At 40.0% G+C, this 25,964-nt stretch overlaps 1 protein-coding gene across 5 annotated transcripts; it reads left to right on the top strand.

Moving 5' to 3' along the window:
- The first annotated feature begins 1,470 nt into the window (after window positions 1-1,470).
- LOC117254277 (sex comb on midleg-like protein 2) lies at window positions 1,471-21,170 on the top strand. Of its 5 annotated transcripts, none has more exons than XM_078168551.1 (15): window positions 1,471-1,603; window positions 3,907-4,010; window positions 4,610-4,660; window positions 5,348-5,418; window positions 6,728-6,962; window positions 9,488-9,576; window positions 9,678-9,921; window positions 15,935-16,200; window positions 16,315-16,408; window positions 16,508-16,711; window positions 16,850-17,011; window positions 17,162-17,290; window positions 18,225-18,446; window positions 18,534-18,697; window positions 19,498-21,170. In XM_078168551.1, the coding sequence occupies exons 2-15, from the start codon at window positions 3,989-3,991 to the stop codon at window positions 19,621-19,623; spliced, it is 2,079 nt and encodes a 692-aa protein (XP_078024677.1). In that variant the 5' UTR covers window positions 1,471-1,603; window positions 3,907-3,988; the 3' UTR covers window positions 19,624-21,170. The 5 variants fall into 5 exon arrangements, with proteins under 5 accessions (XP_078024677.1, XP_078024676.1, XP_078024675.1 ...); XM_078168550.1 differs by having other exon boundaries at window positions 4,610-4,684; window positions 18,228-18,446; window positions 18,537-18,697; XM_078168549.1 differs by having other exon boundaries at window positions 4,610-4,684; window positions 18,228-18,446.
- Window positions 21,171-25,964: the final 4,794 nt, after the last annotated feature.

Genomic DNA, 25,964 nt, shown 5'->3' with positions numbered 1-25,964 from the left:
TACCTCTTGAAGCTCATGGAGAGAATGCCAAGAGTGTGCAAAGCAGTAATCAGAGCAAAGGGTGGCTATTTTGAAGAAACTAGAATTTAAAACATGTTTCCAGTTATTTCACCTTTTTTTGTTAAGTACATAACTCCACATGTGTTCATTCATAGTTTTGATGCCTTCAGTGAGAATCTACAATTTAAATAGTCATGAAAATAAAGAAAACGCATTGAATGAGAAGGTGTATCCAAACTTTTGGCCTGTACTGTATATACAATATTTGTTTCATTTTTAATAGGTCAATATTACAGTACATATATTTCAATAGAAATATTTTTAAAATATTAAATTACAAATAATGATATAAATGGAATATAAATAAAAAATGTTTTATAAAATAATAAATCTGACCTAAATAGAAAATTAATGAAATGTTATTACTGATGAATTTTGTAGTTGGTTGAGTTGGAGCTATTTTAAAGTATTTTTCATACTATTTGGTAGTTTAATTCATGAAAATGCTTCAGATTATAAATCTGACTGAAATCACAGAGGAAAGCTTCAAAATATATTTTCAGATTACAATAACTGTAAAGTAAAACAGATATTAGGGCCGTGTTTGTCCCCATTACAGTCACTTTTATTGAACGTTACCTACACGTTATTTCTGTAAGCTTCTTCTGGAGTTTCCCACATTAGCTGAAACCTGCTTCAATATTGGCACCTGGCGACTTCCGTTTGATATGATGAGAATAATCTAGATTTTAGAGGAAAAATGTGGGTGGGGGAAAACACACGAGTCTGAAACTGACATGGGACAATGACTCTGAGTCATGCTCTGCTGTTGTGATGACGGTACTTCTTATTTAATCAACACCCTGTCCTGGTGCCACACAAAGAAATGCCCCCCCAAAAAACTCCACTGTTTTTTATTAAGTCTGCGTTTTTTTATTTATTTTTCCCCCCGATAATTCTACCCTGAATTCCCAAAATATTGAAATCAGTTTGTGATTTAATATTCCAACAGTTTTGTGTTATTTTATTTAATAATTTAAATAGGTCACAGCCTATGTTTGTGTAATTACACACTCTAGTCTTTGTTATTTGGTAAATAAACGATGGTATTAATTATTTAATCGTATTTTTCTCCTTTACATTACTTTTTGAAATGGCAGCCTTTGTTCTCGAGTAGTTTAATCATCATCTAAGTTTCAGTGTGTCTTTATTGGAATTCAGATAACATGATTTTTTGATCCGTTTTGAGCCACAGCAGGAGATACATCAGAAAGACCTTGTAGAGAGCGAAGAAAGTCAAGATGGGTCACTCTTCTTACTTTCTGGAGTCCCAAATTACAAACCGAGTATTACAGACGCTGATTGGTTGAAACAGTAAATCGTGGCCTGATTGGCTGGACGTGTGAGTACCATGAGAGTTAATTGGCCTCCTGTTCTGCTCATCCAGCCCGTCTCACCGCTCTCCGTGTACGTGCTCCCAACACAATACTGTCTTTGGCATAAATTACATGCGTGTAACCCGCATACACTACATTCGTGAAAAAATGGCAGCTGACGATTAGGGAGAAGTGTGTGGATCTTCACTCGGAAAAACACGGCACTTGTAAGTTTTTTCTTCAGACTAGATAATACGGAGTTTCAGGAGAACGTCAGACGAAGCTACACGACCCGGGTTATGTGTAATTCTCCTTGTTAATATGTGAGAAACTGCTCTCAGAGGGTTAACGTTAACGCTAAGGTTAGCCAACCTAGTTATTAGCCAGCAGTGGTTGTCAACATTGGGCCCAGACTATCACCTGGAAGCGAATAACGTTTGTGTTACACATTAGCTACGGCGTCCCGGGAGCTAATATGCAGTACTTAAAATAAAATCGGTTTTCAGCGCTACGTTATATATAAAGTAAATAAACGTTTTAGCTATCTCGACATTTAGCTAGCTGTTCCTAGCTAAGTTAACATTTGATGTGAGGTGACATAAGCAGCCAGCTAACAGTTAACGTTGATAGGTAGGGTTAGCTACGGGGGGGGAGGAAAAACACTGGAAAGTGGGCAAATAACGTTAATTGGGCTTCGATATCAGGGGGAAATTTTTGTTAAGTTAACATGTAAGGTATTGTGACGTTAGCTAATAACCAAATTCATAAATGTGACGTTAATACGGCCAATAAAACGGTGACGTTAGCTTCATTATAACAGTAATAACGCTGTAAAATCGCTCATGTGACCGTTAATGTTGAGTTAGCCTGTTTTTACTGTTATCAGCCACTTGACTTTGACGACACGCAGTCCTGTTTTCTTAATTTGTCACCACAAGATGTGAGACGGCTATTTATATTGTCTTCTTACCTAACTACACTCCTTTATTCTTGTTTTCTTTTGTTCTTCTTGTCTTGTTTTCAGTTTGTTGTCTTTGTCTTTGTTGTGTTTTATATATATATTTTTGTGTCCTGTTTTCCCACTTGTTTGGTGAGTGTTTGGGACCCTCTGAAGAATGAGAAGACACATCTCAAGGGGTTTATCCTGACATAATTAATTTTTCACACCCTAACTCAGTGAAGCTAATTCATCAGTGTCTCCTTTATGAAGTTTGAAGGTGACATGCTGGGGGAAAGTGCACACTGCCTTCACAAAATCAAACACAGTGTCTGTCACATGGGTTGTCCCAGTACACCACAGGCCCGTCATTACAGTGATGAACTTGAAAAAACCCACCCTGTCCCAGGCTTCCTGTCTCTGTGGGAGTGTTCATTACTGAAATACCTCACGTCTGTGCATGACAGAAGTTCTGATTTATTTTATTTACAGAAAAAAAAAGTCAAATTTCCCTTTGCTAACAACAGCACCATGTAATTTTCCCCCTTGTGTTCCCTGCAGGAGGTTATTTTCAGTGATACTTCTCTTTTTGCTTCCAGACTAAATCAAATTATAGTTTGATTCAACACCACTATTGTTGGGTATTGTCAGATTATAAAGCAATTTAAAGGCATCATCTTTAGCCCCTAAAAATTACATGATTTACTGCTGTTTTTATTAAATATTTAATTTACAAAGTGATAATAATTGAGAGATGAATTGTGAAAACAATCAATAGTTGCAGTCCTAGTATGTACTGTAACTAGGGATGTTCCCAGTGACTAATTTCACTGATGTTTCAACAGAAGTTTAAACCTTGACAGGTCGGCTAGTCTAAATGTAAGACTCAGAAAACAGACAAAATGTAATCTCTAAGGTTAAACATTGTCCCAAAATATGTTGCGAAAATGATAAGAGTCATTTAAAACTGTTAATCACATTTTTAAGTAACCAAATTGTATTTTAAATGCCAGTGAAATATGTCTAACTTTGCACTATGCATTATGAATATTGCACATCACATGACAACAACTCATAAAAGTTAAATATGGAAAACAATATTCTTTAGGAAAATAAATCCTAAGGAAACATGCCTGATTATTACAACAGCATTTTCACTGGGTGAATACATGAAATAGCAACAATTTAAAAAATAAGTTTAACCGACTCATATTTTTTGGTGCCACTACATAGGGCAGCAACATCTAATCATCTACTCGACTAATCACTCACATCCCGAACTCTAACTGCTTGAAACATAGCTCAGCCTGTTGATTCCCATTATACGGTTATGAGGATGGTACACTGACTATTTTAAAAGGCAGCCAGCTGGTGTCTGCGTGTTTCACTGCAAGCAGCTGCACTAATGTACAAACAGTGCTGATTTCTACCCAATTCCTCAAATGTCACATGCATCGAACATCAACACTTGTATTTGTTGTCAGGCTTGTGAATGATGTTGTAATTTTGATGCACCTGATATGAATGAACTAATGCTTGGAACTGTGTGTGCTGCGTTTCATATTAAATACTTTCTCCTATTTGTATTTTTAGAACAAAACTACACCGGCACAGAAGCATACCTGGTCACCATTGGTCGTTGTCGTGGAAGTGTCACCATTGGTCATCAGTCACCATGGGAAAAACTCCGCTAAAAGGTAAGGAAACGTCATTTGAACTTGTTTGATAAAGACTGTGTCCATGACTTTGAAAGTTGCTTTTTTCTTGAGAAGTGCTCTAATCAGGCGCATTAAGTGGAAACACCTGTGTGGGTACACAATGGGACTGTAGGGGCTTTGTGATGTGACAGCATACAGCTTCATTTGTGTCATAATGACTGCAGGTTACTGAAAGTGTTTCAGAGCTGTTAATAAGATATTTTTTTGTGTCATCGGCTGTGATGACTCTCTCAATGCTTCAGAACAGTATTTCACAAATGGGTGCACATTTTAGTATTTTATTCAAATTTGACATTAACTCCCTCAGAAATCCATATTTAGCACAAGTTTTCAAGCTATTATTCCTGGCTTGTATTAAAGTACGCTTGAGAAAAGTTATTACAAGGAAATTATCTTTTTTTTTTCACATGAGAAAATGTTCAAAAATTGTTGGACAAAGTTCGAAACAGGAGCTTGACCTACCGGACATGATAAGATCTTTGGGAAGAGGGAGTTACACAGATAAATCCCTTATCTGCATGTTACTTTTATTGTTCTTTATTTCTGTCCATTTAAATAAAAATTCTTGTCGTTTTTAGATCAGAAAGACAGCAAAAAAGAGAAACCAGGAAGAATGGTTCCACTAACAGGTACACCCCCTACAACAACTAAAGGTGAACTTTTTATTTGATACTCTGTGGTGGTGTTTGCCTTGATCTGTGAACGCAAGAAGAGCTGTGTTAAGTGTTAAAGTTGTTGTAGGAGCCCTGTAGTTATTTTACGGTGTTACATTAACTTTTTTAAATTACATGCCTTTGTTGTAGAGAACCTAATTCACTCTTTCAGTGTATACTTCACATATTACTAGCTTTGGCACTAGGGGTGTTGCGATATAGCGGTATTATCGTGATACTTAAAAATGAAATATGGAATCATGTTATTAATACAGGTATGATTAATAATTCAGCCCCTCTTAAATCATTTGCATGTCTTTCCATTCTCTTTTTGTCTGATATTTGATATTATGCCAACCCGATTTAGCACAAAAACAGACTTTCTAAAAAGTTCAGACATGTTATTGAGATCTATCCTCATCCTGAGCTATGAGAGAACCAGCTGCAGATATTGGACCAGAAATGGACTTGGAAAGGGACAAGAACTTTGGTTCACTCTAATAGTATAACCTCCAAATTCAGGTCATAGCTAACAGGTGATATTGTGATGTTTTGCTCAAGCATTTACTGGGTTCTTTTATCTGTAAGCTTTTGTAAATAGTTTGAAATAGGTTGCATTTAACAGCATTTGTTGCAGTCAAAATATTCTCTTATTTTGTTCAGATGCTTTCAGCTGGGACGACTATCTGAAAGAAACGTCTTCTACACCGGCTCCACCGGGATGTTTTCGTCAGGTACGTCCTCCTGGATTTCTAAACTGTTTTATATTTATCATGGCCAGTTGCATGAAGACAAACCTAATCTTAGACTTAAATTTAAATTTAAGTAAATTTTAAATAACTGGGTAAAAATTTGCATAACTGTAGACTTGGATAAAACTATCGTTTAAACAAATCAAAATACCAGTACCGTTAAAGTGAGACAGATATGAACAGAGCACTTCATTTGATAGCCTGTTCTTTCTCCTCATTCGATACCCATCATGTCAATGGAAGCATTCAGTCGTATAAAATGTCACCAGATGCCACAGGCATGTAACATTGCCATACATCACAGATTTATGGGTTGTAGCTGCTGCGGTTGTGGAACAGTCCCACGTTACATTAAATTGAGGAATGTTTGCTGTGATTGGCTGAGAGCGAAACCATACAAATAGTTGTTTTTCCCTAGATCTGGGTACAAACGGATCTGACGCAGGCATCATTTGACTTATTACTTGGTACTGGGTTATTTTATCTCTCTGTTTGTTTTTCTTCTGAAAGGTCTGCTTTGCACAGCCAGATTTATAGTCCAAACTGAAACTGGTTGTTCTGTCATCACTGTTGACAAATCTGAGAAGCTTTAAGTTGACAGCTTAAAGTCTGTCCTGTAAGACTTTACTGGGGCAACAACGGTTCTGTAAAGCCCAGCTCAGACCACAGATTCACAATGAGACAACTTGAAATAGGCAACTTCTTGCAATGCGCCGTTCAGCAACGTTCTAAAAACCTGCCGATTCACACCAATGCAACTAGATGAGATGGTGTATCATCTCTATGCAACAACTCTCTGTAATTCTGTTCTGATTTGCAGCTTTTCAGGGTGATTTTGTGGCTGAATATAGTGTGTAGCTGCTGATTTGACCATCTGAGTTGCAGGTGACACCATCAGCCGGCTTGAGTCGAGCTCAGACTGGCTAGTTCACACTGCTGCAACTTTTCTCTGCCACGTTCTACAACGGTTTAGTCTCGTAGTACATCATTTGTCTGAACTGGGCTTAAAATGCTGCCAAAACTGGTTTTGTCCATCACTCAAATGTTTTATATTTACAACTTTGAATGCAACACTGCCCTCACAAGAGTATACCACCACAAAGAGGCATATAACTTATTTCTCCTGCACAGTTTTCATAACATTTAACTGAATGCTCTCACACATAGTAAACAGACTGATGACATTATCTAAACCAGGCTGGAGCAGTGAGTTGATTAAATAATGATTTGTGTGCAGTGTACTTGAGCAGTGTTTACAGTATCGGCACTTTCATTTCCCCAATGTGTGCAGGCTCGAGTCCCACCCTCCAATGACTTCAAAGTGGGAATGAAGCTTGAAGCGCACGATCCACGTAACTCCACCTCAGTTTGTATCGCAACCGTGATGGGTTTAACCGGAGTTCGTCTGCGTCTCCGTCTGGATGGAAGTGACAACAGCAACGACTTCTGGAGGCTGGTAGACTCCTCTGATATCCAGCCAATTGGCACCTGTGAGAAGAATGGAGACATGCTGCAGCCACCACTGGGTAAGACAGTCGGGACAGATGGGAGAGAAGCACGTTGTTGTTGTTCATTACAATCATTTCAAGACAGTTAAGGAAAAAGTCTTAATCTAGCTTTGCTCTTGTGTGATGAAGTGCCAGAACTTGTGCGACAAGTAAGAAAAAATGGTAGACTCGAAACTGAAATTAAAATAATTGTTAGACGATGCTGTAGAAAATGTTTCTCAGTCTGATGTGGAAGTGAAAGGGAGTTTCCCTACAGACATCAGTTATTATGATGATTTTTATTCGGATTCTTTGAAAGAACCTGAAGGTAACAAAGTTTAGAAATGTTTTGTTCATGTTGTTGTAATACATCTTGAACATAAAGTTGTATGTAGGTATAGATGTGTACAGAAATACTAATACTTCACCCGCGAAATGACTGTTTCATGAAGAAAACTGTTTTTCTCATGTCTCTACGGAGAACGAAGAATCCAAAAACTGAGAAAATTCTTGATGAGCTAAATCTAAACATTTGTTTACAAACTCTCACACAACTCGTTCACAGTATAATCCAAGTCTCATTTATCCAGCTGTATGACCAGATGTTTTGATGTAGTTTTACTGGTGTTAAATGTGGACCCCTATGACTTCAATTCAAGAATTTTCTCCATTATTGGATTATTTGTTCACCGTAGAGGCACGCAAGAAAAACAGTTTTCTCCATGAATTCAACATAACACAGGGTAAGAATGATCTACATATGGTCATTTGGAGTACATGGTATTCCTTTAAACTGTCTCACAGCTGAAATTCATTCGATTTGACTTTGGTAGAGTTAATAGAAATCTGAAAAGTAGGGGTGTAACGGTACACAAAAATCTTGGTTCGGTATGTAACTCGGTACACAAGTCACGGTTCGTTTTTTTTTTTCTTTTTTCGGTACAGTAATGAAAAAAATAGACAACTATTAAATATCTTTTACTTATTGGTAACCTTATTAAAACATACCACCACAGCAGTTAACTCTTTTTACACAATTTTTGAATGAAACAAATATATATAAAATCCTGCTTTTTCACATTGTTTGAATGAAAATAGAAATATAAAAGTGAAAAATAAAATCCTGCTGTTTTTTTAACACATTTTTTGAATGAAAAATATAAATATACATTTCTGCTTTAACAGTTTTACTCAATTAAAATAAAAAGTATAGTGCAGCTGGTCAGCTTTAAAGCCTGCTCAGATTCAGTTTTACTAGGAACTTACTTAGCTTTCCCACTTTGTTAAAGTGCAGTAAACAAAACATGCTTATATCTAAAGTGCAGCTTAAACAATTTTACTCAACTCCAATGGCGTTGGTTATTTCTTTAGCGCGATGGTCAGGGAAACGCTCTCTTTTTAAACGACGACGATATCGTAGTTTGCACCAGATTGCTTTTTCTAGTCGTGCCGGTTAACGTTCAAACTCGGGTGATGTCGCTTTAGATGCGTTAGCATGTTAGATGTGTTTCCAAGTACATACCCGACCGCTGTTCTGCAGTGTCAGCACACTGCTTTTGTCTTGTCAACTTGTTTATTTCCATCTTTGTATTTTACCCTGAAACCAAAGTGTTCCCAAACGGAGGACTTAAGGTTTGCGGGTGGGTCTTCAGGTTCGTCAGGCTCACTTGCCATGTTGTCAAAATGCGAGAATGCGCTGCACAAAGTGAAAGCGGAGATTTACGGTCGGACTCGGTCCGTCACTCAATTATGTCCGTCGGGAAACTAGATATTTTAAATGGTTCGGCTCGCAAAAATGGAATTAAAATAAAACAAAATAAAATAAAATAATATCCTGCGCCCAATAATTCGGTACAGGGTCGTGCCGAACCGAAAGTCGCGTACCGAACGGTTCGACACAAATACATGTACCATTATGGCCCTACTGAAAAGTTAAAGATAATGACAAAAGATAGTGGTCACTAGGTCAAGAAAAACACCTTGCAGGTTTCTGGACTGGTATCCAAGGCTGGCTGGGGCCTCTCAACATTTCTTATGAACTAACACCTTTATATATTTCATTAGGCGTCCTGGATGAAAACTGTCCCCAGCTAATAAATATAATGATTCTGTTGGGTCAAATATTTTTATTTGAAGCTCAATCAAGAAAAAAAATGAATTTAAGTTTCCTGAAAAATACAGTACAATGTCGATTTGTTATGGCAAAAATTATTGCTATAAACCATTGTAAAGTTGCACAACATGACATGAAATGGGAGAAAATTTCCTCCAGTGAAAAGTAGAACTATAAAGAGTTATAATTACACTCTACCTGTCACATAAATATAATTTATTTATTTGTTTTGTTTTTTTGCTAGTACTAATGACTTAATCATTTGAATTACTGATTTGATCCCACTAACTTTTATATGTCTTTTCTTTTATCCACTTTGGTCTGTATAAGTCTAACTTTTGTGAGAATAACACCTGAAAGAAAAGGATAGCAACACAAGCACAAGGTGTGTGAATAAGGTATGAATTCTCTTATTTGACATTTGTTTCTAATATTCAAATTCCCCCCTCAGGATTTCGGATGAACGCCTCCTCATGGCCCATGTTTCTGTTGAGAACCCTAAATGGAGCCGAGATGGCGCCGAGCACAGCCTTTAAAAAGGTTTGTGTTGCTTCAAAAGGCTTTCAAAACATTTGCCACACAAAAAGTATCCCGCCATCTTATTGGTTTGCATTTTTAATGAGAATGTTGAACATTTTCAGGAGCCTCCTCGGCCCTCCCAGAACAACTTTAAGCCAGGCATGAAGCTGGAGGCTGTGGACAAGAAGAACCCTTACCTCATCTGCCCTGCCACCATCGGGGAAGTGAAGGGCGATGAGGTCTTCATCATGTTCGACGGGTGGCGGGGTGCCTTTGATTACTGGTGCAAGTTTGACTCCCGGGACATCTTCCCTGTGGGCTGGTGCTCCCTCACTAAGCACAGCCTCCAGCCACCAGGCAACAGTGGTAAGTGTCGCCCTCTAGGTGGCAGCAAGTCTGCACACAAAATGAGACATGAAGCAGATGCTGTTGTTTGTGATCAATATTTCCTTTATGCGCATGTAAATGCGGTGTTTCCCCCCCACAGTTGGTAAATGACACCCACAGCCAGAATAATATAAACACAGTTATCATGAATCATCTGGTCTTGTTTCTTAGTCTGGCAGCGTTAAATATACACAGTCTAATCTTTAGCAGGTGCTGGACACACAGGAAAAGAAAGCTTGAACTCTGCCTCATTATCTACGTGCGATCTAATAACACCATACTTACACATCTGCCAGAGGAGGTCTAATAGCTTTGCAATCATGTGACTATTATGACGCACAAAATTCAGACGGAGGGCAGGAAGTAATAAATCCATACACTGTGTGAACTGGATATAGAGACACGTGAGTACAGAAAAGGGTTGGACGAACCTGCAGATAGCAGGTATCGTCAGAGCTTGTAAACTTTTGTTGGAATTGATCCATACAAAGTTAAGAGAAGTAATTTTTCCCACAACTTGACTGATTTGTGGACCTGAACGTTGTTACAAATGACCTCATCCTCCAGACCTTCTAACACGACTAACGTTACACGGTGAGCTGATGAAACCGTACACGAGTTCAGTGAACTGTAACTATTTTGTGTGTGGTTGGATCCAAGACTGAAACGACTAATGTCTTAGTTTGGCCAGCTGAGTAAATATGTTTGAGAAAACTGTCTTTTATATGTCAGCTCTGTGCGTGGATGCACCGCTGCCAGGCCAATGTTACAAGCTAACTTTAGCTGCTATTTTCTACCTGCTAGGCCAGCCATTCACATTATCAAAAATCTGGGTCATTGTCACAGCATGTAGTAATTGACCTTTTGCTAAGCCTCGCCCTTTTGTGATGGTCCGACAAGCTGTCGCAGTAAGCATGGAGCCCACACTGTAACTAACTGCAACTCATATTTTTGGAGAAATAAAACAGTGATTCCAGAGAGAAGCAGACAGAGGGGTCTACAGTCTGTGTTTGAAGGATATATCCAGGATGTCAAACTGACTCAGCAGCAACAACAGGTTAAAAAGACAAAGATAGTTAGAAGCTAAAGCCGAACTATAGGCTACAGATCACAGTGTAAAAGTGAACCACCTCATCACTGCTGATCGCCACACAAGACAATGAATATAAAGGGAAACTTTGCTGATATTGAACCAGCTGTGTGGCATCAAAGTGTGTGCAGATGGACGGTGTTTGGCTTCACCCCTGTGCTGCTGCCAGCACCTGGACCTCCGCTGCCACAGGGAGGTCGGAGGAAGTCAAACAACGTTCATCTGTGCACACTGCGATGACACACAGCTGGTTCAATATCAGCAAAGTTTCCCTGCTTCCCTTCACTGGTTCCTGTACAGCAGGGTCGGTCTTTGTTTCATGGTTACAATCATTAAAAAGCAAAAGCAGCATGTGTATACATTCAGTAGGCTATATCTTCAGTAGCTAGCTAGCTAACCCTACACTTTTCAGGGTTTGTTCCAAATCCACAAAACCAGCCTGAAAATAAAGGAAATCTGAAATGATGGAGCACAGCTGTGTTGTTGTCGGACCCTAGTCTAATGCTACGTTATGATTGGCCAGTCTGTGTGTGGGGGCGGGACTTAGCGAAGGGTCAATTGCATCCAACATGAGGCATGTTAAACACAATGCTTTAATGTTAATGTTTTACATCAGTTGACTCTGCTCCTCCAGACTGAAGACGGAGGTTTTTGATCCACATCTGCCACTGTTACTCAGTGAGGTTTTTTTTTTAATTTCTCCCCTTAATGTCCTACTATTTTCGGGAGGTAAATTGGCCTGTTTTTTCCCAATTTTAGCAATTGGAACAGCCGTCGACAGCATAAATCATAGACCATGTGCAGTGCTGGTAGTCTTTGCCTCCAGTTGTCTGCTCTCCATCTGGACAGCGCACTGATGTATGACGTCATATGCAAAGAAGCAATGGAAATGTTTCTGAATCTGAAGGGCATAAACACAGATTTACAGTGAATGAATAATGATGTGGTCGGGGTTTCAGAGACTGTACAGAGGGTTGTGACGATTCTGCAGCTGTGTTGGTAGTTGTTCAAGTGACAGCATCTTTACATTTTAACTACACTTTCAGTAAACTTTTAATGATGCTGTATTAAAATTAACATTTGTCGTTGAATCAAAAAAAATCAGTCGAGCCCAGCCTTCCTCAGAAACTGTCCTGGTTGAGTAAAACTTTTCTAAGCTCTTTTCCATGTTGTGTATTTTCACACACAACATGGGTTTCCTTTCTCCAGTGCTCTTGAGTTCCCACAGTGGCTGCACTTTAAAGAAAGTTTGGTTGCTTAGTAACAAGTTAAATGTGGTGCCTTAATCATGGTCCTCTTGATAAACTGGGGCTACATTCAAAAGCGGGAGTGTCACCAGCACTGAGCCAGCAGTCGCAGGAGACGCACTGTGTATTGCATGTGAAACTCTGCAGATAGACTGTGGAGTCCTGTCAGTGTGTTTGTGTCTCACGGTGTTTCAGTGGGGCTTGGGTGGGGAGGTCGAAACAGGCAGAATAACAAGTTAGAGGAGAGAGATTAAGGAGGGGGATTGATGTTCTCTGCATCATACCTGTTTACATGGAAAAATGTGTTTACACAAAAGCTGCTCAGTCAAGTCTCGGACTTTTGCTCAGCCATGTTTGTGTGAAGACTGGATGGAGATTATGAACGACAAAACACACGAGAAACTTACAAACAGCTGTGAGAGTAACAGTAAACATGGGTCACGGTTTGTTGCAAGTTTGATACAGCTGAAAAACAAATGCATAGGCATATGTTCCTTTTCATTATTTTGTACAGACAACAGTGCAAGTATCAAAAACAGACAAATTAATCTTGCCAGAGACTGAGGTAACATGATCTAACTTGATCTAACAATGATAACTTGATCACTGGCAACTTTGGTAAACTATTTTCATTCTAAAAATAAGGAACATTTGAAACACTTCTGAATTACCCTGAACAAACACTTTTCCAAAAGGCAACAGGTCACATTTATCATCCTAGTAGGGGTGTAACAATAAACGTATTTGTACTGAACCGTTCGGTACAAGGCTGTAATTACGGTACACTTTACAAATTGAACAATATGTTGAACTATCCCATTAGATTTGACAAATAAAATATATAGTTTAAATTGTGTTAAATATGATGTTCTCAGTGTCATTGCGCTCAAGAAGGCAGCCTACAGGATGTAACAGGCAACATGCTGTCTGCTCTCCCACCTACATATCAAACCATTCAACACCAGTGAGACACACTGGGATGCTACGCTAAGCAAGCTTGTTGTTCAGTGGTTAGTATCGCCATTACCAGAGCAGAAATAACCCCGACAACCTACAGGTCCCGTGTTTGGAGCCACTTAGGTTTTGCTGTGAATTATGAGGACGATGGTGAGAGAGTGGTGGATAAAAAAACAGCGGTATGTTGCATCTGCTAAATGACGTTAGGTTACATCAGTCAGATGTGTCATCTCATTTACACCGACGTCACCCCCAATGTGGAACTAGACAAAAACAAGAAGCAACAAAAGCTACAACATAACCATTTCAGCCATACCATAATTCCTGCTTTGTACAAAAAACCAAAAGCCTAAATTATGTTAGTTTTATTACATTTAAAATGTGAAAAAACAAGGACATTTCTCTGGCATTTCAGAAACAGGGGTGTTTCCTTTGTTTGTGTCTGCGAATAACTACACAACTCTACATTTTATATTTTATAAAGACCTGTTTTTATTTTATATGCTGCCATAGTGTGACTGACTCGCGTGCCACTCAACTTGTTGTACTAACCTCAGGGCATGTTGCTAACGGCACATGGCTAAATGTGTCCAGACAAAACCTGTGCTTGTGAACCTCAAGTTCCACACGCAGCAATTTACATACCATGTATTCTGCATGACCTCCATACCATGACAGTTCAGTATGAATACACGAACATGACAAGTCTACAAAAGGCTGCTGTTTTTTCAATGTACTTGTACCTGCTCATGTAAGGTTCAGCAGGGATATGAAAAGAACACACACTCTTTGCCTACCACCCCTGTCTCTCTACTCCCCCGCCATCTAATCCTGATCGGTCTGCCTTCTCTGACTCCTCCGTCAGTGTGGGCTTTGTTTTGAGCTTATGCTGCGCTTTAGAGGTCAATTTAATATTTGATTCTCTGAGCGTGGAAACTGTCAGGGAATCAGTACATACAGAAACACAAAAATATTTACTACCTGAGTAAATGTTGCTGTTGCTTTGTGTGGGTATGTTTTGGCACAAATGTTTTCCCTTTCAGCACGTCAGTGTGAGTTACGCTTTTACTCTGTCTCTGCTCTCGGGCATAGGCACTGCTGTTATATATAGAGACACTCCGCATTCACAGTACACACATTTGTAATAAAAAGCTGAAACGGAAACGGTGATTCCTCTTAAGTCTGGGGATGTTATGTGCGTTGAAGACTTGTCTTTGATACTGTTCTGTATGATTTATGTAGTTTGATATGTCTTTGCTGCAGATGTGTGATATATTAATCTTTGAAATTCTATACATTTACAAAGCTAAATTTTGTGTATAAAGGAGGAAAATGATAAATATGGCACATTATTTATTTTGCTAGCCCATCAGCTAGCCTATAAAATTTCCAGAATAGTTTTCTAGAATGTTAATTAGCCAGCAGAAAATGCATTGGATATCTTTATAAGTGTTGTTGTCATTCTTTACAAATTAGGGACAGGATTATATGAAGCCATAGCAATAACCAGTGCAATAGGCTTTGCTACTAATTAGCTGGTGTTATAATATGGATTAATACTACTTATGAAGTTAATAACCATCAGATAAATGCATAGTCATGCCAGATATTAGACTAATTGGATGAGTATAACATGAATTGGAGCACTTCCCCTGTTATTTCCAGTAATGTCATGCCCCTGTCCAAACCCAGATTGGCACCAGAGCGTCCCCCCACGCAGCCAACAGCAGCACAGTGATTGCGCTGTGGTGGTCACTGGGTCAAGAGACAAAATTTGTCTCTGTAATTAGCCAGGAGAGACTCTACAATGAAGCTGCAAACCATTCTTCATTATAATCTTCTCTCTTGTGACATGTCTTCGTAGTCCGTCCAAAATCTGTGGAGCCAACAGGCCACCGTAAATGTAGTAACAAAACTACATTTCTTTCTTTTTCTATATCATGTTAGGTTTACCTAGTAGTGTTTGGTCATACACCAAGTGCACACCAACTATACTACTTGCCCACTGCCCACACCGCTGTTGCTTTTTTTAAATAAAAGAACTTTAACCCATTAAGTCAATTGTTGCATATCATCACCCACTGTCATTTGTACAGTTTGTACAATACTAAGCATATTATCAATACTTTGTCAAAGGATGGACGCTACAGCTATAAACTGAAGTGCTTGTTGTAAAGAGTAGCAGGGGTCAGATTTCACCTCTCTTGACAGATAAGACAGTGTTGGAATATTTGGTGTCAGTAAAAAGCAAAAGTGCCTGTTGTGTTTTTTGTTAAAGATAATAACCTAATTTTCTCAGCATTCGTTTTGTTCACAGTGAGGGTAAAATCTAAAGAGATCTAAAGATCTAATGTTAACAGTGAGAATACTGTTGTAAAATTTCTGGTAAAATCGGAAACACTGATTTCATCACAAGTTAACTAGCCGCTGGCGTCACTGTGGCATCCTCAATTAACCTGTGACTCAAACCTGTCATATTCAGTACTCACACATTCAACCAGGTACTTATATTACTCTCTACTGTGTTTCCTTGAACTCTGTGCAACTATAGTTTCCACTCATGTAGCATCTCCATTAGCTGTCTGTACCTGCAGCAGACTCTGTACACAAAGATTGTTTTTGCCTTCTAGTGTGGTAACTCAGTTTCTATTATCATCTCCCTCCATATCAACTGCTCTGTTTCATGTTTTCATTACAGTTACCCTTCCAAAGAACCTGCAGATTCTCCCTGCGTCTCCCTCCAAGCCCAGCAGGCGCTCCATGCAGTCCCCGTACAGACTACCCAACCCTCTGCCCCCTTTGCCTGTCAGGAAGGGGGTAAGAGGTCGTCGGCCCAAGAGTGAGACCATCGCTCTGCTCAAAGCCGTAGCAGAAGCAGCTGCTGCCCAAAACGGAACAGTACCTGAGAACACACAGCTCGTACCCCGGCCCCACAAGAAGAGAGGCCCCAAGCCTGGAAGCAAGGTGAGACCCTGCTGAACACAGTTAGACTGAGATATTTAAACATCAGGGGAAGACTTTTTACTGCCACATTCCTCACGTTTAAGTGCGTCTGTAAATTAATGTGTATTTTTTCAGAGGAAGTCCAAGATTCTCCAAAACCCAGCACAGCTGCCCAGCATCCAGGTTCCACAGGAGAGCCCTCCCAGCCTCAACTCTGTGGTTTCAACAGGTACGGATTAATGTTCGTTAGCTTCCTATAATTAGCTATTGAATGAAAGCTATCATTAGAACGTCTCATTTGCTCACTGTGTGTCTTGTGTTGTTCCAGTGTGTGTCTATGTGAACAAGCATGGAAACTGTGGTCCCCACCTGGACAGGAAGCAGATGCAGCATCTGCCAGACCACTTTGGCCCGGGGCCAGTGAACGCTGTGCTCCAGCAGGTGGTCCAGTCATGTATAGATTGTGCATACCAGCCTAAAGTCCTGCTCAGTGCTTTGCAGACTCACTCAGGAGGAGGGGAGGTGGTCAGAGGTAGACACACACAGACAACTTGACAACTTGAAATAATAACTGAAGTAGTAGAACGATTGGTATATTAGATGGCTGCACAAGCAGGCGGACTTTTTTTGTGACAGAAAGACCAATAAATCATGTTGTCCTTCATCCCAGTGAGAACAGATGGTGGAGTTCGTGTGGTCAAACTACCGTCAGCCTCCAGTGCTTCCTTTGTGCTGCGGTTCTTGGAGACGATGTGTCGTCACCTGCAATGTGACAACCTGTTCAGCAGCCAGCCGTTCAGCCACTACACTGCTTATGACAGGACCAAGTCCGGTAAACAATGCATTCAGGGAACATCACTTCCTCTGTCGGGGAAAACCTCGTCAGATCATAGTTCTTAAGAGAAACAAAAACTGAGACAAAAACAGGCGGTAACTTTGTCAATTGTTAGTCATACAGTCCGTCTTTGTTTGTGTGTTACAGTGAAAGAGGAGGCATTGGACGCTCCATCTCTGGCTCGGGGGAGTAAACGGAGTCTCTCTGGAGTCTCCCCACCGTATGCAGCCCCTCTGTCACCTAAACATTTACGTACAGAAGCTCACCCTTCAGAAGGTACAGCTCAATTTGCAGATGTTTTAAACCTGTAACATTCTTTATACTGATAGCATACTATAGCAGACTTTCATGACCACCGTAAGTACGTTCCTACGCATGAAGGCAAAGCAGCGGAAACCACCACTAAATTTTTTTCTTCCTGAACTTAAATGTTGTCTCCAGCCTTTTTTACACAGCAATTCCGTGATACTGCCATAACAACCCCTCATTACGGCACCTTTTCTTTTTTACAACATTACGAAAGCAAAACAGGCGTGTCTGGTGTGACATTCAACTCAGCTCTGTCGACATCTAGTGTGACATAACATACACATCAGGCAGCGCTTCCTACACAATAACATGCCAATGACAATCATTTACCATCTCTGTTATGGCAGTTGATCTTTTCCTCTGCTAGGAGGTTAGCAGCTTCTTTTCAGGTTGTCTGTCCATCCAGCCTATCCTTGTGAAGGCAAAATGTGTGTGAGGCATCTATGTTTTCACAGACATGGATGTAAACTGTAAGAGAAACTTGACTGGTGCATGGAGGCATGCAACTAGATGCCTCCGTAATTCTAGTTGATTGCTGTTCTTCTTTGAGTTAGCTGCTAACTGCTGCTACCCACTTTCTAAATCTCCTTGTGGTGGGTCGCACACATAACGTCCTCAAAACGTCACACCTGTTTTGTCCTGGTGGCTCACACTTTTTACACAGACGTAGATTCGGAGTTGTTACTACCTTTGCTGCTGACTTAAAGGCAAGACAACAATGCCGTTGGTATCTTTTATACAGAACACCAAGGTGGAAAAACGGCGCAACATTCCTCCCTTGAGCAGGCAGTGTAAAAGAGGCTTATGTTAATGTTTTTTTCAGGGCCACATTCACTGACAGTGTGTTATAGAAGCTTTAAAGAATGACACTTGAATGTCAGTTGTGTTTTTCTCTCTCCAGCAGAGACTCTGCCCCATGAAGAGAATGGCCTAATAAAGGAGCAGCGCTACATGGACTCAGCCTCCAACTCCATGAACCCTCGACCCCAAACAGTGCGCAGTACCTCTGAGTACCACTCTCAGGCCAGCAGCCTCTACCATCCCGGCAACGGTACAGCCATGCGCCGCCACTCCTCCAACCCCGCAGAGCTCAGCTCCTCACAGCCTCTCAGACGAGTAGAAGGTACAGTAACAATCTGTGGAGGTGCACATTTGTAAATGCTCACTTCTGCTGCCTCACATGCTCAGTGTGTCTTTTCTGCTTTGGTAGCAGCCAGCTCCACCACAGGGCCTGAAGCACTGGGGTCTGAGCGGGAGAGTCAGCAGCTGCCCAGTAAAAACCCCTCCTCCTGGTCCATTGAAGAGGTGATGCAGTTTGTGAGGGATGCTGACCCCACAGCGTTAGCTCCACATGCTGAACTGTTTAGAAAACATGTAAGTTCACTTTAACTATTAAAAAAAATGGAACAGTACCATGCTGCTCTTTGTGTCGAAGGTTCAGGCTCCAGGATTTAGGGGATATATTGACCAAAATGGAATATAATAAAAGTATGTTTTCTTAATGTGTCATCGCCTGAAAATAATAATTGTTGTGCTTTCGTTATCTGAGAATGAGCCATTTATAACTGCAAAGGGAGCGGGTCCTCATCCACGGAGATCACCGTGTTGCTCCGCTGTGTTTCAGTAGTCCAGAATGGATAAACCAAACTGTGGCTCTGTATTTAGCAGCCCCTCTGCAATTAGAGCACTGGAAAAATATTTTTAAGTGAAACTGATTTATTCAGTGTTTTTACTGGAAACAGTCACCAGGTCCGATTGTTGTGTGGTTAATTCAGCTCCGATAAAAAACTCCTGAACGTCTGGATCTTAAGATATCAGAGAAAAAAGGTGGGCACACATTAGCAAGTGCTAGGCTAGCGGCCCGTCTCCAACATGCCGAACAGTGTCGCAAAAACACTGATTTTTACAGTAAAGCTGTTTTATTCAATGTTTTTACCAGTTTAAATCAGTCTGTTTGTTTTGAGGAGGAAGAGACCTCTGTGGATAATTAAGCTTATGGTAAAAATCACTAAAACAATCAACACTAAAAGGAATTCTAACCACCAGAAGTAACAGCTAGTTGCAGTCTACAATTCTCGCCACTAGATGCCACTAAATCCCCTGAATCTTACACACTGTTCCTTTAAGCTAAAAAGGATATAGAATATAATGAGTCCCATTCTCTGCTTCCACAGGAGATCGATGGAAAAGCTCTGATGCTGCTACGGAGCGACATGATCATGAAGTACATGGGTCTGAAACTGGGTCCTGCACTGAAGTTATGCCATCACATAGAGAGGCTGAAACAAGGCAAAGTGTAAGAGGAGCCAGGGAAGCCCTGTCCCTGCCAGACCCATGAGCAATAAGCCCTGAAGGAGCCAGCGCATGGACACTGACTCATGGGGCATGCAGGGGCTACATGTTACTCTAGACTCCACCTCGAGGGACTGAACTGATGTTACAACTTCACCCCGATTTCCAGAGTGGAGAAAGTGTGCCGTGCATTGCTGACACATTACCTCATCCTCTCATCAGTGAACAAAAAGCTGTTCAAGTCTAGCAAGACGCCATTTGACTTTATGAAATCCCAAAGGAAAAGAATCCCTGTAGTGTTTACATTGCATAGCACACGTGCACACGTGGACACGTTTTTTTACGGAGATGAAATCTTTTGATCCTGGTTTTGGATCCCCAAAGATGGAGAATGTTTCTTCTTATATAATGTTTTTATTCTTGTTGAATTTCCAGTTAATAAGGAAGGGTTGGTATACTGAAAAATCCATCAGATGTTCTTCCCCATGCTCAACGAGAGAATTTGGATGCTCTCTCGTCTGTGCTGTTGTATAGCCGTTCACACTTTTCACATGTATGCCTCAAGTATGGGTATATCCGCCTGCCTGAAGAATGCTAGTGTCAGTGCATTCCATTTTGTTCACACAATGCTCGACAGACATTTTTCTTTGCTTGAACGTTGTCAGTATCATGTAGGGATCATATTGTATTCTGACAGTTGTGATCACCTTTTCCACGAGCGTTCTGCAGGATCATCAGCTGCTTTGTGGCATGACGTACTTTTGTGTCTTAGCGAGCCCTACGCTGCCTCTCACTGGTCTCCCTGCAGTTCTAATCAAAACCATTTGTATCCCAAGCTCTGAGCCAGCTTAGAAGTTCTGGGTTTATCAATTTCAATAGACACATTGTTAAGGAAGACATTTCTAAGGGCTTTTTTGTTTAGTTTTGACGTAATGTTTTTATCAGTCATAATCTTGTTAAGCTCGTTGGTCCGCCTGCGGCCTCAGTGTTGTCACTTTTGACCGTTACAATCACTGTTAGCAATGAAAACAGATATGTACAGTTTTATGGGTTTAACCATGAATATCAGCGACAGAATGTACATTTTGTAGAAACGTAATATTTTAAGTAAATCATATACATAAGTTAGAAATGTGAAGATAAAGGGGGATGGGGACGATGGTGAATATTTCACAGTGGGATTCCATTCTGCTTTTTAATACTTAACACAGCGCTTTTAGTTCAAATACTCCCAGTAATAGACTCTGCCTTGCTTTACCTATGACATTTCTCAGGTTTATGTGGTCTTTGTTAGTACAAGCTTTTGTAGCATACTGTTTATAATATACTTAACAGAATTTTCCTGTTATTCCCTTCCTCGATTTTGAACAGACTTGTGCCATATGATACTCAACACAGGATCTAAGTGCTGTTGATTTTCCTCTCTTGCATCTTCTTTAAACTACTTGAAAAATATGTGTTGCAAAAAGTCACTTGTCCATTATGTCACACCAGATAAACAATATGTGTTTATGATGTTGTGTATTTCCTTTTTATAAACCTACCAAAAACAAAAGGATGTGCGTGTGTTGTTACTGACTGCTGCAAATTATTTAGACAGGGGATGCACTTTTACAGAGTAAGACTGTTGCTGAATTGTTTTTATTTTATTCTCCCACAAAAAGCTTGCAACTGATTTACTGATTATAATTATAAATTTGTCTTCATATAAAATGAGAGCTCTGCACAATGAGAACCTCAATGTGGAGGACAAAGGTCAAGCATTCCCAACATTAAATGGACAGTTCAGCCCAAAGTAAAAATACAAAGGCATAAATACCCAGTTTCATGTAGGAACTATTTTCTCTCTATCAAACTACACCCACCAATCCAATCATTGCACAGGAGGCTGCGTGCATCTACTGCTAGCTCTCCTGAGCTAGCTTACGTTACAATTCAGCTGAGGAGGACAGCATTAATATTTATATCTTGTGCTGTTACGAAAGCGAGTCTCTCGTCCATGAATAGATGCATCCCTCTATGTTTATCTGATTTTTGGGTGAACTATTCCTTAAAATTCCTCAAATCAGTCTCAGAAATCTGAAATGTCACCTCTCAAATTGCCAAAACTATTAAACAACATGTCATGGATTTGTGAAAATTACTCTGAAACCAGAAGCACATCTAAAATCCAACAACTCTCGAACGAAATACAACAAAAAAGTACTAAGAGGAACTTGTGTTGTCAGATTGTATGTGAAAGTCTGAACACTGCAAACAAATAGGTAATGTTCGTGTACAACCACACTATTAGCAGACAACTTTTCTGCATTCTCGGAATTTAAAAAAATTCAGTGTTCACCATCAACATGTCGGAGGACAACAAAAAGCTTGACACTAATTTTTAGGTTGGATGTGAGGTTAAAGTTCCAAAGAGAGCGCCCCTCTATCTCAGACTTAATCCCTTTCAACCTGGTTCAACATCTGTTTTCTTGTGGTGCATTCAGGTTCCTTTTGCAAGCATTTAAACATCAAAACTCACCAAAACCTAAAATAAATTGGTTTGATTTCTATAGAAAACATAGTGGAAAAGGCAATGAGCATTATTAGAAAAGTGTTATTAGAAAATTATCAAAAAAAAGAGGAAAATGTCAATTTCTAAATAAATATTTAAAATTAGGCTACATTACAGAAAATATATATTTTCAATATTATTCAATTTAATTTTTAGCAATTTTTGTAAGGTAATTTTTATGGGGTTTTTGGCTTTTTGCTTTTCTTTATTGCTTACTTCCGGGTAATTTTCTTATTTGTTTGGTTTTTTAATCTTTCTTCTTTGTCTATTTTTAGGTCATTTCTTGTTTTTTTTTTTGTTTGTTTGGCTTATTTCTGGGTAATTTCTTGTTGGCTTTCTTTTGTTTGTTTGGCTTATTTTCAGGCAATTTCTTGTTTCTTTTAATTTATTTTTTGTTTGGCTTATTTTTGGGTAATTTCTTGGTTACTACATTTACTTCTTAAAAGTTTTTATTATCTTGTCAATGTTTGAGCAATTTTTGTAAATTTCTCATTGCCTTCTTGCCATGTTTCTGAAAAATAAAATCAAGCCAATTCGCTCAGGTTTCAAAGGGTTAACTGTAAAACTAATCAGTACTGATCAAATATAAACCACATTTCTGATACTACTTTGCCAAGTTCTCGCTTAAAATGTGTTAAGAAACATATTTTAATGTTTGGCTGTAGTGCAAGGGTGCCATATAGCTTCCTATGTCAATGCAGGCAGAAAATACCGGTATTATTTTACATCTACGGAAAATACTGAGTTCAAACTGTCAAACTAAGCAGTGCTGATCAAATATAAGCCAAATTTCTGTTACTATGTCGCCTATTCCTCGCCTAAAATGTTTTCACAAACATATTTTATCTTACCTTTTAGCTGTTAATTCTAAATCGCTTGTTTCCAGCCGGCCGCCATTTTGTTTCCTGTGTTGAAGAGGGAATGGTGCGGCGCAATGCATTCTGGTAGTTGTAGTTCTTCTACTTCTGCGCAAAAGAGCACCACAGCCCCTTTTACTCCGATTTCTCTGGTCATGAAGAGCCAGTTTCAAAAGTATTTGCATCTGTCTACTCCATAACTCAGGTTCATGAGAAGTCCAGCAGTTAAGTCCGTGTAAAGCAAATTCTGCTATTTTCTTCTAAACACATTAAATAGGTCATAAAAGTATTCCTCAAAATGTGTAAGAAAGCCTTTCAACCATTTACAATGGAACTGTGGAGCTAGGCTTCACAAACTGTGTTTCTAGGTTTCAATTTTCTGGATTTAGTGGGCGGGCCTTAAATCATAGCCGCGTTACGTAACGGAGCTATCCCTGATACAAACACGCCCTCTGAGGCTGTAGCAGTATAAATACAGTCGGCACATTAGCTTCTGTGGTCTTCCCGCTCGCTCTCAAGTCTTGGATTGTATCAACTGAAGGTAGTTTGCAGCTAGCTAACAATTAATGTCTCCTCCACGTCACCCGTGCATCTTCCCTGGATGCCACAGTGTGCAGGGTAGCGGCTCCTTACTTTATTTAAGTTTCCTGCAGAGGAAATTGTAAGGAAACGGTGGATCGCATTTGTAAAGAGGAGCTCCAGTGGAGAGGTCAAGACCACGTCCAACACCCGCCTCTGTAGTGTCCACTTTACCGCCGATAGTTTCACTAACTATCACCAGGTAAAGTCTGGATTTCTGAAAAGTCCATTGACGCTGGTCAGTGGAGCCAACTGCGTCTGATGAGTCATTTCTACATCAGTACACTTTATACTGAAACCTGTTTTGCACAGTCCATGCAGTGTGTGTGTGCTCAATTTTTTGCAAGTTATCTCGTATTACATGGCATCCAGAGAGCTTCAGTCTCCTAAATTGTGGAGCATTTGCTTACAGGACCGAGACAGTTTAGGCCCTGACATGGCTGTTTATGGTGGGCTCTTTTTTATAGGATTGACAATTTAATTGAAGCAGAACACAAAAAACACTCTATTTTATTTAACATGTACAAATGGTAAGAATGCCTAATTGGCTGATTGGTTTTACTGGTTGAAACTCATTTAAAGGGACCCATCATGCTTTTCTTCATTTTCTGTAATATAATGTTGGATGTTCATATTGAATGTGGCTTAAGTTTCATATCATAAGGTAAACATGTAAAACTGATCCCTGAGAGCAAAAACCTCAGGCTGTAGACCATTCTGAATAATCTGTTTACCTGCCTCCTGCGAAATGCCGTGTACTGTGACACCTGCCATAGCGCTAGTCACTTAATGTTGATATTTTGTTTGAGTGAGTGGAGGGGGGCGTGGCTTAGAAATAAAATGGAAACACTGGCTGAAAAAAAAAAATCAATTGAAAAATAAAACTCAGGCATTAAAAATGATCCTTTTCTCCTTGTTTTTGCATTCTGATGTGTTTTTCAGTGACGGTCTTTGTTTTTTTTTTCTTGATGTCACTCTTTTTCAGTGTCAGCTGAAATATATAATATGTACTTCAATATATAGGCTAATATTTAATATATTGTGCTGTGCTTGGCCCTACCCTCAAACTACTTCCCTTCATATTGAAACAGTGATAGCAAGTGCTAGATTTTTTTTCAGTGTAAACATTTCCTTATTTAATGTCAAATTGTTTTATGTATATACAGTACAGGCCAAAAGTTTGGACACACCTTCTCATTCAATGCGTTTTCTTTATTTTCATGACTATTTACATTGTAGATTCTCACTGAAGGCATCAAAACTATGAATGAACACATGTGGAGTTATGTACTTAACAAAAAAAGGTGAAATAACTGAAAACATGTTTTATATTCTAGTTTCTTCAAAATAGCCACCCTTTGCTCTGATTACTGCTTTGCACACTCTTGGCATTCTCTCCATGAGCTTCAAGAGGTAGTCACCTGAAATGGTTTTCCAACAGTCTTGAAGGAGTTCCCAGAGGTGTTTAGCACTTGTTGGCCCCTTTGCCTTCACTCTGCGGTCCAGCTCACCCCAAACCATCTGGATTGGGTTCAGGTCCGGTGACTGTGGAGGCCAGGTCATCTGCCGCAGCACTCCATCACTCTCCTTCTTGGTCAAATAGCCCTTACACAGCCTGGAGGTGTGTTTGGGGTCATTGTCCTGTTGAAAAATAAATGATGGTCCAACTAAACGCAAACCGGATGGGATGGCATGTCGCTGCAGGATGCTGTGGTAGCCATGCTGGTTCAGTGTGCCTTCAATTTTGAATAAATCCCCAACAGTGTCACCAGCAAAACACCCCCACACCATCACACCTCCTCCTCCATGCTTCACAGTGGGAACCAGGCATGTGGAATCCATCCGTTCACCTTTTCTGCGTCTCACAAAGACACGGCAGTTGGAGCCAAAGATCTCAAATTTGGACTCATCAGACCAAAGCACAGATTTCCACTGGTCTAATGTCCATTCCTTGTGTTTCTTGGCCCAAACAAATCTCTTCTGCTTGTTGCCTCTCCTTAGCAGTGGTTTCCTAGCAGCTATTTGACCATGAAGGCCTGATTGGCGCAGTCTCCTCTTAACAGTTGTTCTAGAGATGGGTCTGCTGCTAGAACTCTGTGTGGCATTCATCTGGTCTCTGATCTGAGCTGCTGTTAACTTGCGATTTCTGAGGCTGGTGACTCGGATGAACTTATCCTCAGAAGCAGAGGTGACTCTTGGTCTTCCTTTCCTGCGTCGGCCCTCATGTGTGCCAGTTTCGTTGTAGCGCTTGATGGTTTTTGCGACTCCACTTGGGGACACATTTAAAGTTTTTGCAATTTTCCGGACTGACTGACCTTCATTTCTTAAAGTAACGATGGCCACTCGTTTTTCTTTAGTT

Source organism: Epinephelus lanceolatus, chromosome 6 (genome assembly GCF_041903045.1).
Source record: "Epinephelus lanceolatus isolate andai-2023 chromosome 6, ASM4190304v1, whole genome shotgun sequence".
Lineage (NCBI taxonomy): Eukaryota > Metazoa > Chordata > Actinopteri > Perciformes > Serranidae > Epinephelus > Epinephelus lanceolatus.
Note: the sequence above shows the minus strand (reverse complement) of the source record. Positions and strands in the feature narration are given on the sequence as shown.